General features: G+C 42.1%; 1 protein-coding gene across 10 annotated transcripts in view; it reads right to left on the bottom strand.

Annotated features, from left to right (window-relative positions):
• Positions 1-13,037, bottom strand: part of EML1 (EMAP like 1) — a 100,069-nt gene that overhangs the window by 57,250 nt on the left and 29,782 nt on the right. For 2 of the 10 annotated variants that reach the window (XM_075615099.1, XM_075615096.1), the window contains exon 1: positions 7,762-8,149. The exons of 2 other annotated variants lie outside the window; for them this stretch is intronic. In XM_075615099.1, the coding sequence (XP_075471214.1) occupies positions 7,762-8,008 (247 nt within the window). In that variant the 5' untranslated portion in view covers positions 8,009-8,149. Of the gene's footprint in view, positions 1-7,033; positions 7,144-7,226; positions 7,258-7,538; positions 7,703-7,761; positions 8,152-10,349; positions 10,516-13,037 lie in introns of those variants that run through there. 6 more of the 10 variants (XM_075615100.1, XM_075615095.1, XM_075615098.1 and 3 more) reach the window with 6 other exon arrangements.

A 13,037-nucleotide genomic window follows, 5' to 3' on the forward strand; every position in this document is an offset into this window, starting at 1 on the left:
CCTTTGAGGACTTTAGTTGGCCACTCCTGTACTAGAGTCGTGTACTAAGCTTATGAGGAGAAAAATCATTCATTGTAGTAAATGGTTAATAGGAGAAGGATCAGATGCATCCATGACAAATTGAACACATTCATTTATTAATGCAAACTAGAAATACAATATAATGGTATTTTCTCACTGCTTGCACTGCAGCGAAATGATCTAATAAAAAGAGCCTCAGTTGGCAGACCTGTTATTTTACCTGTGGGTCCAACATGAAGAGGAAATTGGCAGGCTCCTCTAACCTACATTGTTCTCTTCCCTGTCCTTGACACAATACAGTAAAAGCAGCAGATTACAGAGCTACTGTTAATAGGGAAATTAGATTCAGATAATTGTAGTATTTTCATAGTATATCATAGGCAAAATCCTAAAAATATACCTTGGCTCTCGTTGTATTCAGTTATATGATTGTGGTAAGGGTACCTGCACACTCTCTCCATATTATATATTTCCAATTCCTCCATGATCATTAGATCTAAATCTCGGGCCCCAAACCCACCAGAATTCCAATAATGGGAAATCACAGCGCAAATCAGTGTGTCAATGGCTAAAGTTTAGACCAGGTGTAACACTGAATCATTTTATTCAATGGTACCTTCCATAGAGCAGGGGTGCGCAAACTGGGGACGTGACATTTTCTGGGGGAGGGGGGGGTGTCGCAGCGCTTACAGAGGCCCCAAGCTCTTCCCCACCACATTTAAATAAAATGCCAGGGAAGCGCGTAAGGCCTTTTAATGTCTCGTACCTGCTTTCCGACGGATTCTGGTGATGTGTCGCCATGACAACGTGGAGTAAAATAGCAACGCGTCATCACATGACGCCACCGATGCAGGAGAAAACGTAAGGGGGGCGGGAGAGAGCAGGAAAGGGGGCGCAAACGAAAAAGTTTGTGCACCCTGTCTTAGAGAATATATCCTTTTGGGCCTAATATGACCAAATTCTTAGCGTTCCCACATAAAACTATTGGAAATTGCTGTGTAATATTGTGTGTGTGTGTGTGTGTGTGTATATATATATTCTCTCAAATTACACTTTCATGCTCAGAAAAGTGCTGATACAGTACAATATTTGGCAACTTTTAAACTTTTCGGGAATTGAGTCTGTTTCTGTAAACTTCAGCTTGTTGCATTACGGGAGACTTTTATTATAAAAAAATGTTGCGCCTCCTGATTCAGTTTCAGCCGTCTACATGTAACCCTTCTGCAACTCATTAAAGCCGTAACGCCCCTTGTTCAGTCAAGCTATGGAGCCTCTTATCTGGCGACTATGCATTAAGTTGCTGAATACACAAGGTTGTATTTAGATGTTGGTCCCTCAGCTCAGTACTCTCCTAGGTAACAGTTGAGGTAGCAGTTATTTAGCCTTGTGCAATTAGTCCAACACAATTAACATCCTAATTTAAAGTCTGTGTGTGTGTGTGTGTGTGTGTGTGTGTGTGTGTGTGTGTGTGTGTGTGTGTGTGTGTGTGTGTGTGTGTGTGTGTGTGTGTGTGTGTGTGTGTGTGTAAAAGTAGCTGGTAGATCAGTACTTTTGTTCAGAAGATTTATGAACAAAGTCACATTTACAAGCTTCGGCTTTATATCAGAAACATTGTTCTAAAAGTAAATCCATTCCTCATGCTTTCGTTGTTCTTTATGCTCGCAGGACTGGGAATTTGTCAGTTCATACAATTCCTCCTCCACCTCCTAAAATCCTGGGTTTTTTTTTTACTTAGCCAAATAAACAGTTTAAGCCACAATGTTGCAGACTTCCTACAATGATATTTTTGATTGCAACTTCAATAATAAATGACAATGCATTCTAGTAGATAATACAGAACATACGACTCCATCTGGTCACAGTGCAATTATAAATACATGTAAATATATGTGCATTCATTTCTCAAAATAATATGCAAAACTAGGACAACATTGGAGTGATACTGATAAGTCAGGGAGAGCTTGTGAAACAGAGACTGCATCATACTGTAGATGCTGTGTGTTTCATCAGTGGTTTGCAACCTTTTTTTTTTAAGGAACTAATTATATTATAATTATATATAATTGTAATTATATTGTGAAATTCTACCGAACCCAAACCCTCTCTAATAACATTTCTGAAATTAGATGCATTGTAAGAAACCCCAACCCTCTCTAATAGCATCTGAGATCAGATACATTGTAAGGAACCCCAACCCTCTCTAATAGCGCGTCTAAGGCCCCAGACATGTTGCCTGCGTGCTGACGCGCGCTCCCACTCAGCACTGAGCCCCTACAGCCGCAATTAGAGCGGCTTTAGTAGGGGCTCACCTGCGCTTCCGCGTGCTTGCGGAAGCGCAGGTCTTCGGGGAATTTCAAATTCCCCCGCTTGCCGGCGAAACAGGCCGGTCACGTGAGCGGTTCGCCCAATGAGGGCGAACCAGCTCCGGGACGTCACTGGCCCGCCCCCGGCCAGTGACGCGCCCGCCCCCAGACCGCCCCCTGACGGCTGCTGAGAGCGCTTGCGGTAAGCAACCGCAAGGCCAGGGAAAGCACCCGCTTTCCCTGCGCCTCAGCGCGCCTCAGCACGCCAGCAGGGAGCATGGACTCGGCCTTAGACCAGATACATTGTAAATTCTTCTGTATTTGGTACAATTTTCAAAAGACCTGAACATTTAACAGAATTCTTTAGGGATACCCGGTGAACCCTGGTTGAAAACCATTTGTTTATATATTTACATGATTGTATATTTAAAGGAGAGTACCATGGGGAGGGGTTCCCAAAGCTCTGATAAAGGGCTCTATCATTACAACAAATTGATACCCAATACCCATTATCGGTGCTTTATGAATCCCCCTGCCCCCTTTGATTCTATTACTATCACCCCAGAGGTGACACCCACAACCCTTCCAAAGTATAAAAGAATTGAATATGTAAATACTAATTATTTTCTCGTTGATCTATAAACATGTCTGACAAGTGGGTTGGGTTGTCGAATGATAAAGCTGACCCACCCTACAAAAGCTTTTCTACACCGAGCACCACGCCTACAAGATGCTAATCACTGGGGCATTCACCTGCAAACAGGTGTGCAAGTATAGAAGCAGCCATGAATCACCTGAGATCTGCTTAACCAGTGAAAAGGATCCGGTTTCCGTACAAGGATTGGTATAAATAGAATTGGTAACAGAGCTCTTTTGAATGGAGGATCATGCCACCATAATCCTAAAATGACCTATTATGCTAAGTCGCCCTCCTTGCGGGTTACTTATTCCCATGACGCTACCTGCTTAGTGTTCAGTAAAAGAGAAATATTTTATTATATCCGTTGTGTTGAAAACCAAAGGAAAATGCGCTTATTTATCGTCGTGAATGGGGCATCGTATTTTTGTTTTAACATAAGGGGGGCTGATTTATAAAACTTTTTTAAACTGCAAAACTGGCACAATACAAGGTAACAAAAACCCAACAAAAGAAAACCTCTAGTTTCTTTCAATTTGGTGGTTTCCTTAATAAGTCTGATGCTGTTTTAACATCCTGAAAATGTTTTGATGCATAGCCCTCTGCCAGGAGTGGTCAACTCCAGTCCTCAAGATCCCCCAACAGGTCAGGTTTTCAGGATATCTCAGTCTCGGCTCAGGTGGCTCAATCAGTCCCTGCTTCAACACAGGTGACTCAATCAGAGGCTCAGTCTTTGACAGCCTCTGAGCCACCTGTGCTGAAGCTTGGATATCCTGAAAACCTGACCTGTTGGGAGGTATTGAGGACTGGAGTTGAGCCCCCCTGTTCTATGTCACACATGACATCCCTGGTTAATACCTCTGACATATATGGAAATACCATTGGTCTTGCCTTGGGATTCCCACAATTGTACCATTGTTCAGTATCATTATTTACCACGCTTTTCTCCCTTTTGTTTCCCTCGCACAAAGAAAACAAAAAGCTGTGCTGGTTATTAAAAAAAAAAAATATATATATATATATATATATATATATATATGTATTATTTAACCCCTTCACCTGACACTGCAACGTGTTGCTAACTCCTATGGCAGCGAAGAGGTTAAAACACTGAGAAACAAAAATATCACGAGGGAATTCGATAAAAACCCAATGCACGTGTTCCACAAGATGTGTCCTTTTTAATGCCAAAATACATCATGCATAAACACAGGTGCAATCCATTGCCCTGTAGAAAAAGCAAAAGACTAACAACACAATCAAATGACTGCCAGTCATTTTAAAAGAGGTCTAGATGGAATGCATCAACACACAATACACACGCATCAATACAATGACTATACATGATGATGCAACTTCTCAATCTCTCATTTTTTCAACCGTATGGGATACTGCATGGCTCTAAGTGATCAGTTCGACATAATCAATGATTCCCTCCCATCGATAACCGACAGGAAATCCGATTTTCTAGTACTGTAAGTAGCTGAGGCTATTAATACATGTAAAGCAAGTTCATTGTAGTTTTAGAGAAATGTGAATGTTTTATTTGTATTTAAAATCTTCTTTTTGGTCAATGAGACGGGGCTGCATCACTGCACCTTTCAGTAGCTGAAACACGTAGATCTGTCATATGGTAGTAATACTGTATAATTTGCAGATTTAACACCCTGTTTGTGAAATGTAAACATTCACTTTTGAAATGCAGGTAAAAAGCTGGCAATGCAACAAATAAATGATGTTGCTTACAAACGCATTACACATCTGACCTATTTTTAACTTCCTCTGCCAAGCTTCGGTGTATCTCGCCCAAAGCCATTGGGTGGATTATCCACCCAATTGCAATGGGGGCTTCCCATTTATGGTAAAAGTATATCGGGCACTCATCTTACTTGAACAAAATAATCAGCCGGTGCTCACCGGATTAAGGGATGTCCTGGAGGTCGCATACAAAGGCACTGTAGAAAAGAAGATCCTGGCACTCAGTCTTTGCAACATGAAGATTTATTCACAGCCAAAAAGGTCCAACGTTTCTACTGCACATGCAGTCTTTCTCAAGGTGAGCCCTCACCTTGAGAAAGACTGCATGTGCAGTTGAAACGTTGGACCTTTTTGGCTGTGAATAAATCTTCATGTTGCAAAGACAGTGCCAGGATCTTCTTCTTTTCTACGGTTTCCCATTTATGGACATGGGCTAGGTGTCATGAGCCCAGGATGATTGTGTATATAGATGCTACCACTGTGTGAGGGTCATGAATAGATCTCCAATCTGCTGCTTCATGCATTTTGGGGGGCATTTCATACCACTAAGAAGGCCCCATGATCAATGACTGCTGGCTACAATATTGGACATTAATTTAATATTTGTTATAAGATTTTAATTTATTTTTTATTGAGAAAAATGTAACTGGCCAGCAATACAGCCATGTCCATTCCTAGTACTATGCAGCTTTCTGTACATCAATACCTCTTAATTTACTGCATTCACTGGTCTGCACAATACAGCTGTTCAGAAGTTAACTCTTCTCCTTGTCTTGCTAATAATGATAGATGGATCGGAAAGTCCTTAGCTGACCCAAGAGAAAGTGGAACTTCTGCTGACTAGTGTAGGGGCTGCAGTTTCAGAACCCTTTATCTAAAACTCCAGTAAACACCCAGTCTTGGGTAGGCTATAATCCCGGTCTCAAAGGCAGTACTGTATGGCTTCCTCTGGAACACAAAGCAGTTGTCAAGTAAGTGAAACTGCAGCTTTGAAGCTGTACAAGAGGTTCTTAAGTGTCTGCTAGATGTCCCATCTTCTAACGTCCAAAGTTATCTTTCTCTGCATAAATCCAGGCACAAGTGAATTTTTTTAAATTACTTTTTTCACTTTGTTTAATCTTTATATAGCTTGTTGTATTCATCTATAAACTGCAAACAGGTTTTTCCAGCCACTTCAATACACTATAGCTGCATCACTAAGCACAGTTGACAAGCAAAGATTTCAGTGTTAATGAGAACACGAAATGCCCACTTCATTGCTTTAGAAATTCCATGTCCCCAAACCATCATAGAAATATTTCGTTTTTATGTTTCTTGACAAGTCAAAAATACACAGTCTAAAAGTCTGAGCAGATTTTTGCCAAGTTAGGAAATACTGTAAGTGTCCATTCGAGATAAACACTTTTGTAAACAAGCAGGGAGGAAGAGTCGGCAGAGGTGCACAGGGGGAAAAGTTTGCGCTCCACTGGTCTACATTCGCCACTCGCCACTTGTGGCAAATAGGACACTGCGTTGTGGCGATTGCAATCATACCTAACTCATAAGAAATAATCATTCTTCAAATTCGTCACACGTGCTCAAGATGATTACCACGTGCATCGACGCGTCGGGGGCACAGGCGCAATGCGGTAGGCAGCGTGACACTTGCGACTGACACAATCAGTCGTTAGCAACGAGGGGTGTTTCCGTACCTGTGTCTGTGAATATTACGTCATCTCACAGTTTCGTGCAAATTCACAGGCCAGAAGGTATTTCTTTTTCTAACTATTTGTCTTCTTCCATTCATACATAGATAATAATTATTTACTTGGCATTGTTACATAATACACCTTTAAAAATATTTAATACAGCTTTGTATAATAAAATGTGGTGAATATGAAAAGACAACAATCATAAGTGTGGCGCGCTTTCAATTCCTATTGTACGCCGCTGGTCTACAATATCCCATTTTTCCATCAACCTAAATGGTTCTAGGAGTGACATTTGATTCTTCCCTTTCTTCTCCATTCGTATTCATGGCATGGCTAAAACTTGTTGCTTCTTCCTCCATACCATTGCCAAGATCAGCTCTTTCCTCTGTCACGCTACTGCTAAAACTATAATCCATGCCCTTATCATCTCCCATCTGGACTACTGTAACATACTGTTAACATGCCTTCCTGCCCCACACATTTCTCCTTTGCAAGCTATCCAAAATTCTGCTGCTAGAAAAAAATTCACTTTCTCCCAAAACAGTCTCTGCCCATCTCCTCCTTAAATCCCTGTCCTGGTTTAGCATCAAATTTTGGATCACCCACAAAGTTTTCCTCCTTACCTTCAAGGCTCTCCCCTCATCTGCTCCTCCCTAAATATCATCTCTGATCTCTCGCTATGTCCCTGCTCGTCTCCTGTGTTCTACCCAAAACTGTCTCCTTTCCACCCCTTTGCTGCTCCTGTGGAACTCCCTCACACTCTGTTTACGCCAAGCACCTTCTTTCCCCACCTGTGAGACTAACCTTAAAACTCACCTCTTAAATGAAGCATTTCATTAGCATAGACTCATGGCTGCTGTTACACACGCACAGTCACTCCTACCAATGACTGCCATCTACTGCAATTATTCCCACACCTGCTGTCTCTGTTAGTTTCCCATCATACCACTTAGACTGTACGTTCTCTGGAGCAGGAATTTCCTTTCCTATTATGGGATCTTATTTGTTGCACTTATTGTGCTATAATTCCCTGTACTGTATTGTCTCTCTTGTAAAGTGCTAAGTACAGCTGTGGTCGCTATATAAATAAAGATATACTGCTGCGGCCCCTCCTATCCTCCTACTTACCCGTAAAAATGCGGGGATGTTCTCCATTTGTCACGGAGTTTCCCGCGCGTCGCCGCATCAACAGACAAGCGCTAATGGCGCTTTAAATTGAAAGCGCTCGCGGTGCGGGAAAACGGACGAAAAAACGCCACGCACCGCCGCGATTTAAAAAATCCCGCGGTGGCGGCCGCAGGAGGATAAAGGCGGCCGCCACTGTACATACATACAACTACTCAATACATACTGCTGCCGTGTATAAGGTTCCAAGAATTGACTGGCAAAGATCTATCAGCATAGATGTCAGGTATACAGGTAGAGTACGGAAACACAATCTTGTTTGCAGTCCAGAGATAACACTGAACCAATCCCTTCTTATCACTGAGTGAACCAACCATTAATGACATTACAGCTAAGGGTAAAGCCTGCGACTTTCCCAGTAACCATCTGTTCAGCTTTGCTGTCTGAGCCCTACAAATACATACTCCGGACATCTTTCCTCCATTCTGATGGACAGGTCATTCTGCACCATTTTTTTATATTGGGTAAAATAAACTGTATAAATAAGTAATTAAAATATTTTATGTCCTTCTATGGGACAAAAAATATATTTTCAACATGTATGATGGAATGTCTACATCTTTAGAAAAGAAAACTTGTTTCTTTACAAATCGTTTCTTGGATTGCGAGTTTAAAAAAAAAAAAAATCCATTTAATTAGCTCCCGTAACTAAAAGATATTGTTGAATTATGTTTCTCTGCAACCATTGTGTCCTGACTGTCAACAAGCAATTTAGGGAGTGGTTGCATAAATGTATAGCGAGAGCTAGGGGCTGAGTTACTCAATGCCAATTATGAATGAAGTAGAAAGCCCATTTAGCAAATCTTACACATCTTCCCATCATTTTTATAAACCATTATAACATAAGATGGAGGTGGTATTATTATACTCCTGCTAAGAAATCTGCTTTGAATATATCAATGGTTAAAAAAAAAAAAACACAAGCCAGGTTCTCACAGATCAGATAGAATACATAGTCTCATACAGGCATACCCCGCATTAACGTACGCAATGGGACCGGAGCATGTATGTAACTATGTAACACAGGCATACCCCGCATTAACGTACGCAATGGGACCGGAGCATGTATGTAACTATGTAACACAGGCATACCCCGCATTAACGTACGCAATGGGACCGGAGCATGTATGTAACTATGTAACACAGGCATACCCCGCATTAATGTACGCAATGGGACCGGAGCATGTATGTAACTATGTAACACAGGCATACCCCGCATTAACGTACGCAATGGGACCGGAGCATGTATGTAACTATGTAACACAGGCATACCCCGCATTAACGTACGCAATGGGACCGGAGCATGTATGTAACTATGTAACACAGGCATACCCCGCATTAACGTACGCAATGGGACCGGAGCATGTATGTAACTATGTAACACAGGCATACCCCGCATTAACGTACGCAATGGGACCGGAGCATGTATGTAACTATGTAACACAGGCATACCCCGCATTAACGTACGCAATGGGACCGGAGCATGTATGTAACTATGTAACACAGGCATACCCCGCATTAATGTACGCAATGGGACCGGAGCATGTATGTAACTATGTAACACAGGCATACCCCGCATTAACGTACGCAATGGGACCGGAGCATGTATGTAACTATGTAACACAGGCATACCCCGCATTAACGTACGCAATGGGACCGGAGCATGTATGTAACTATGTAACACAGGCATACCCCGCATTAACGTACGCAATGGGACCGGAGCATGTATGTAACTATGTAACACAGGCATACCCCGCATTAACGTACGCAATGGGACCGGAGCATGTATGTAACTATGTAACACAGGCATACCCCGCATTAACGTACGCAATGGGACCGGAGCATGTATGTAACTATGTAACACAGGCATACCCCGCATTAACGTACGCAATGGGACCGGAGCATGTATGTAACTATGTAACACAGGCATACCCCGCATTAACGTACGCAATGGGACCGGAGCATGTATGTAACTATGTAACACAGGCATACCCCGCATTAACGTACGCAATGGGACCGGAGCATGTATGTAACTATGTAACACAGGCATACCCCGCATTAACGTACGCAATGGGACCGGAGCATGTATGTAACACAGGCATACCCCGTATTAACGTACGCAGTGGGACCGAGCATGTATGTAAAGCGAAAATGTACTTAAAGTGAAGCACTACCTTTTTCCACTTATCGATGCATGTACTGTACTGCAATCGTCATATACGTGCATAACTGATGTAAATAACGCATGTGTAACAGGCTCTATAGTCTCCCCGCTTGCGCACAGCTTCGGTACAGGTAGGGAGCTGGTATTGCTGTTCAGGACGTGCTGACAGGCGCATGCGTGAGCTGCGTTTGCCTATTGGGTGATATGTCCTTACTCGCGAGTGTACTTAAAGTGAGTGTCCTTAAACCGGGCTATGCCTGTATTTGCATTTCTGTTAACCTGTATTATAAACACCCCGAAGCTTCCACCATGCGTCACCCACAATATTACACCCCGTTGCAGCCACCTAAACATCCCACATTGTTAAAGTGCAGAAGGAAAGGATTCTATGGAGCCTGTCTCGTTTTAGCACAGAAATCTGCATAAGAGTATTGCATTTACCTATTGAGTGCAGGAGGGGCCTGCAACCAATGAAGGTTAATATACATCCGCTGTACAAATGGCCATGTACTGCAGGCCCCTTCTGCACTCAATCCATTACCACTGTGTCTATTGAAGAGCAGAATAAAAACAGACTAAACATTAGTGACCTGCATGGGGATCTGGAGCTCCAAAATGACTCATTGGAAGAGGTTCTTCAGGAATGGAATTCATAGTCATCACAGCAGCCCCGTGGGCTGATAGTTCAACGTGTCCTGTATTCATTCGGCTGCAGCTCCTTCTCCTTTCCTTGAAGTTATGCAAAGGTTACAGTGGGGATACACATGAAAAACGCACACCTGTTCCATGAAGTAAGCCTGCGTTAAGCCAGAGCATTAGGGTAATGTCACAAAAGCCGCTTACAATAACAAGGTCATTGGGAAAGGGATATGTAAATAATGTTGCTAAACTCTTTTGCATTGCAGAGATCTTTGTTTCTGTGGGATGCTTTTTTTTTTTTTTTTGCTACATGCTGTAGATAATCGACATGTTGGTGTGTAAAGAAACGCAATACTGTAATGGGTCCCCACAGGGAACAAGTAATGTTGGGGTCAGTAGATGATCTTACTCACATATTTCCAGTCAAAACCAGCATCGATCCCAATCCGTGGTGTCAGTGGTCGGTGTAGCAGGTAATTTCAGGGGAACAGAGATAGGAGACCATTGTGCAGACTGGCTGGAAGCTTTCTTTAAGTATCAAAAAAATTAAACAAAGTGCGCACTCACAATTTCAATGCTCTTTAAAACATTTGGCTACAGTATGTCGGTGGTCTCAGCGCTCTTGCTCGTGTCAGCGTCCCACGTGACCACCTCGCCAGCGCGTTTAGTACCCGGATGGGGAATGAAGGATGGAGCACCACGTCTCACTCTGTCAACAGGCTCTCCAACTCTACGCGTTTCACCTTTACAGGCTTCCTCAGGAGTCAATGATCATATCCTAGCTAACCACTGACATTTATACCTCCATTTCCATTAACTGTAATTTCTCAAACTGGCTGATAATTAGCCAATTTATTCAATGACTAATGAAATTTCAAAAGAACACAATATTTTCTTAGACAATCCAAATCTATGTCATACATTACCCGCAAGGGGCGTAAGGAGGAATTCTTCCTATGACCATTGCCCATTGGGGGTGTAGAGGTTACAAACCAAGAGTCCATGAATGGCAACAATTAATTGAATGTACTGCTGCCAAATGTCAACTTTTTATTGGCATATATTAACCCATCAATATACACAATATTAATATGGCTTCGTAATTTCAGCAAAGTCTTTCTAGTTATTAATGTTCAATGATAACAGCATTAGCACTTCAAAAATCTTACTTCAATAGATCTCTCACTAAGAATTCCGGTTTGGACGAAACGCGCATCGGGTTATTCTGACGTCACGAGTTTGTGACGCGGGAGTGTGACTAGCTCGGTCAGGGGCAGTGTGAGGAGATCCTCATATGCCCAGCATTTAGCCCTATATTGAGACCACAATAGAGGGTATTAACCACCCTAGATCTATACTACTCCAGAACTAGTTTGGCACGAGTGCCTGCACCTCACGATATCCACTCTTGGGAATATAATATATTCTCACCTATTTTGTTTAGTCTCCGCTGATGTTTCTTTCATTTGTGTTTGTTCACGTTACTCACTTGATAAGTTAATCACACATGGCCATAGGGACTTTTATGCTATATTGTTGAGCCCTTTATGGTAAGTTTCTCACCCAGCGTTCTGATATTCAGGGGGCCCCTTATTACTACAAGAGCAGAAGTCGTCTCCAGATGAGAAACTGAGATTTCTGCTTTTAATTTGCTTGAAGTTTGTGTCCTGCACTAATTTAAGCTACACCCAATAAATGTTAAGTTTTATTTAGGGGTATCTTGAGTGCTACAATAGGGATCTAGTGTATATCGTTTGGTACAAAATCATCCCTGACTGCACCCTTCTAGCCAGCAACTGCACAAACCAGTTTGAGCAGGTAACTTTCTTTCCTACATAGATTTGGACTGTCTTAAAAAAAAATATATATATATATATATATATAATGTTTTTTCCTTTGAAATGTCATTAGTCATTGAATAAATGGACTAATTATGAGCCAGTTTGAGCAATTAAAGTTCATGGAAATTAAGGTATAAATGTCAGTGGTTAGCTAGGATATAATCATTGACTCCGGAGGAAGCCTGCAAAGGTGAAACGCGTTGGGTCGAAGAACCTGTCACAAAGTGAAATGTGGTGCTCCATCCTTCATTCCCCATGCGGGTACTGAACGTGCTAATGAGCCAGTCACATGGGACGCCAACGCGAGCCGGAGCAGTAAGACCACAGCCCAGGAGCTCCGATACACTGTAGCTAAATGTTGTAAAGAGCATTCAAATGGTGAGTGCGCACTTTATTGTTTCATATTTTTGATAAATAGTGCAGACTGCTTTATCGTCTCCGATCTCTGTTCCTCGGAGATTACCTGCTACAGATTGGGATCGATGCTGGTTTTGACTGGGAATATGTGATTATCTACTGATCCCAACATTACTTCTTCCCTGTGGGGATCCATTACACTATTGTGTGTTTCTTTTGTTTTTCATTGCCTACGCTTCCCGGTCTGGAGAAAAAACGGTTCCTCACCTGGGCCTGAGCAGCAAGGATTTTATTACGTTTTTTTTCCTTCATTTTTATTAGATTAATATTTTTGTTTTTAGTGTCACTGCTTCACCCTTTCATTTTTCACATTCAGGTTAAATGCTAATTTGACTATTTAAGTCTTAGATTTGTCACTTAATGACACGTAACAAGAATTAC

Source organism: Ascaphus truei, chromosome 9 (genome assembly GCF_040206685.1).
Source record: "Ascaphus truei isolate aAscTru1 chromosome 9, aAscTru1.hap1, whole genome shotgun sequence".
Taxonomy (NCBI): domain Eukaryota; kingdom Metazoa; phylum Chordata; class Amphibia; order Anura; family Ascaphidae; genus Ascaphus; species Ascaphus truei.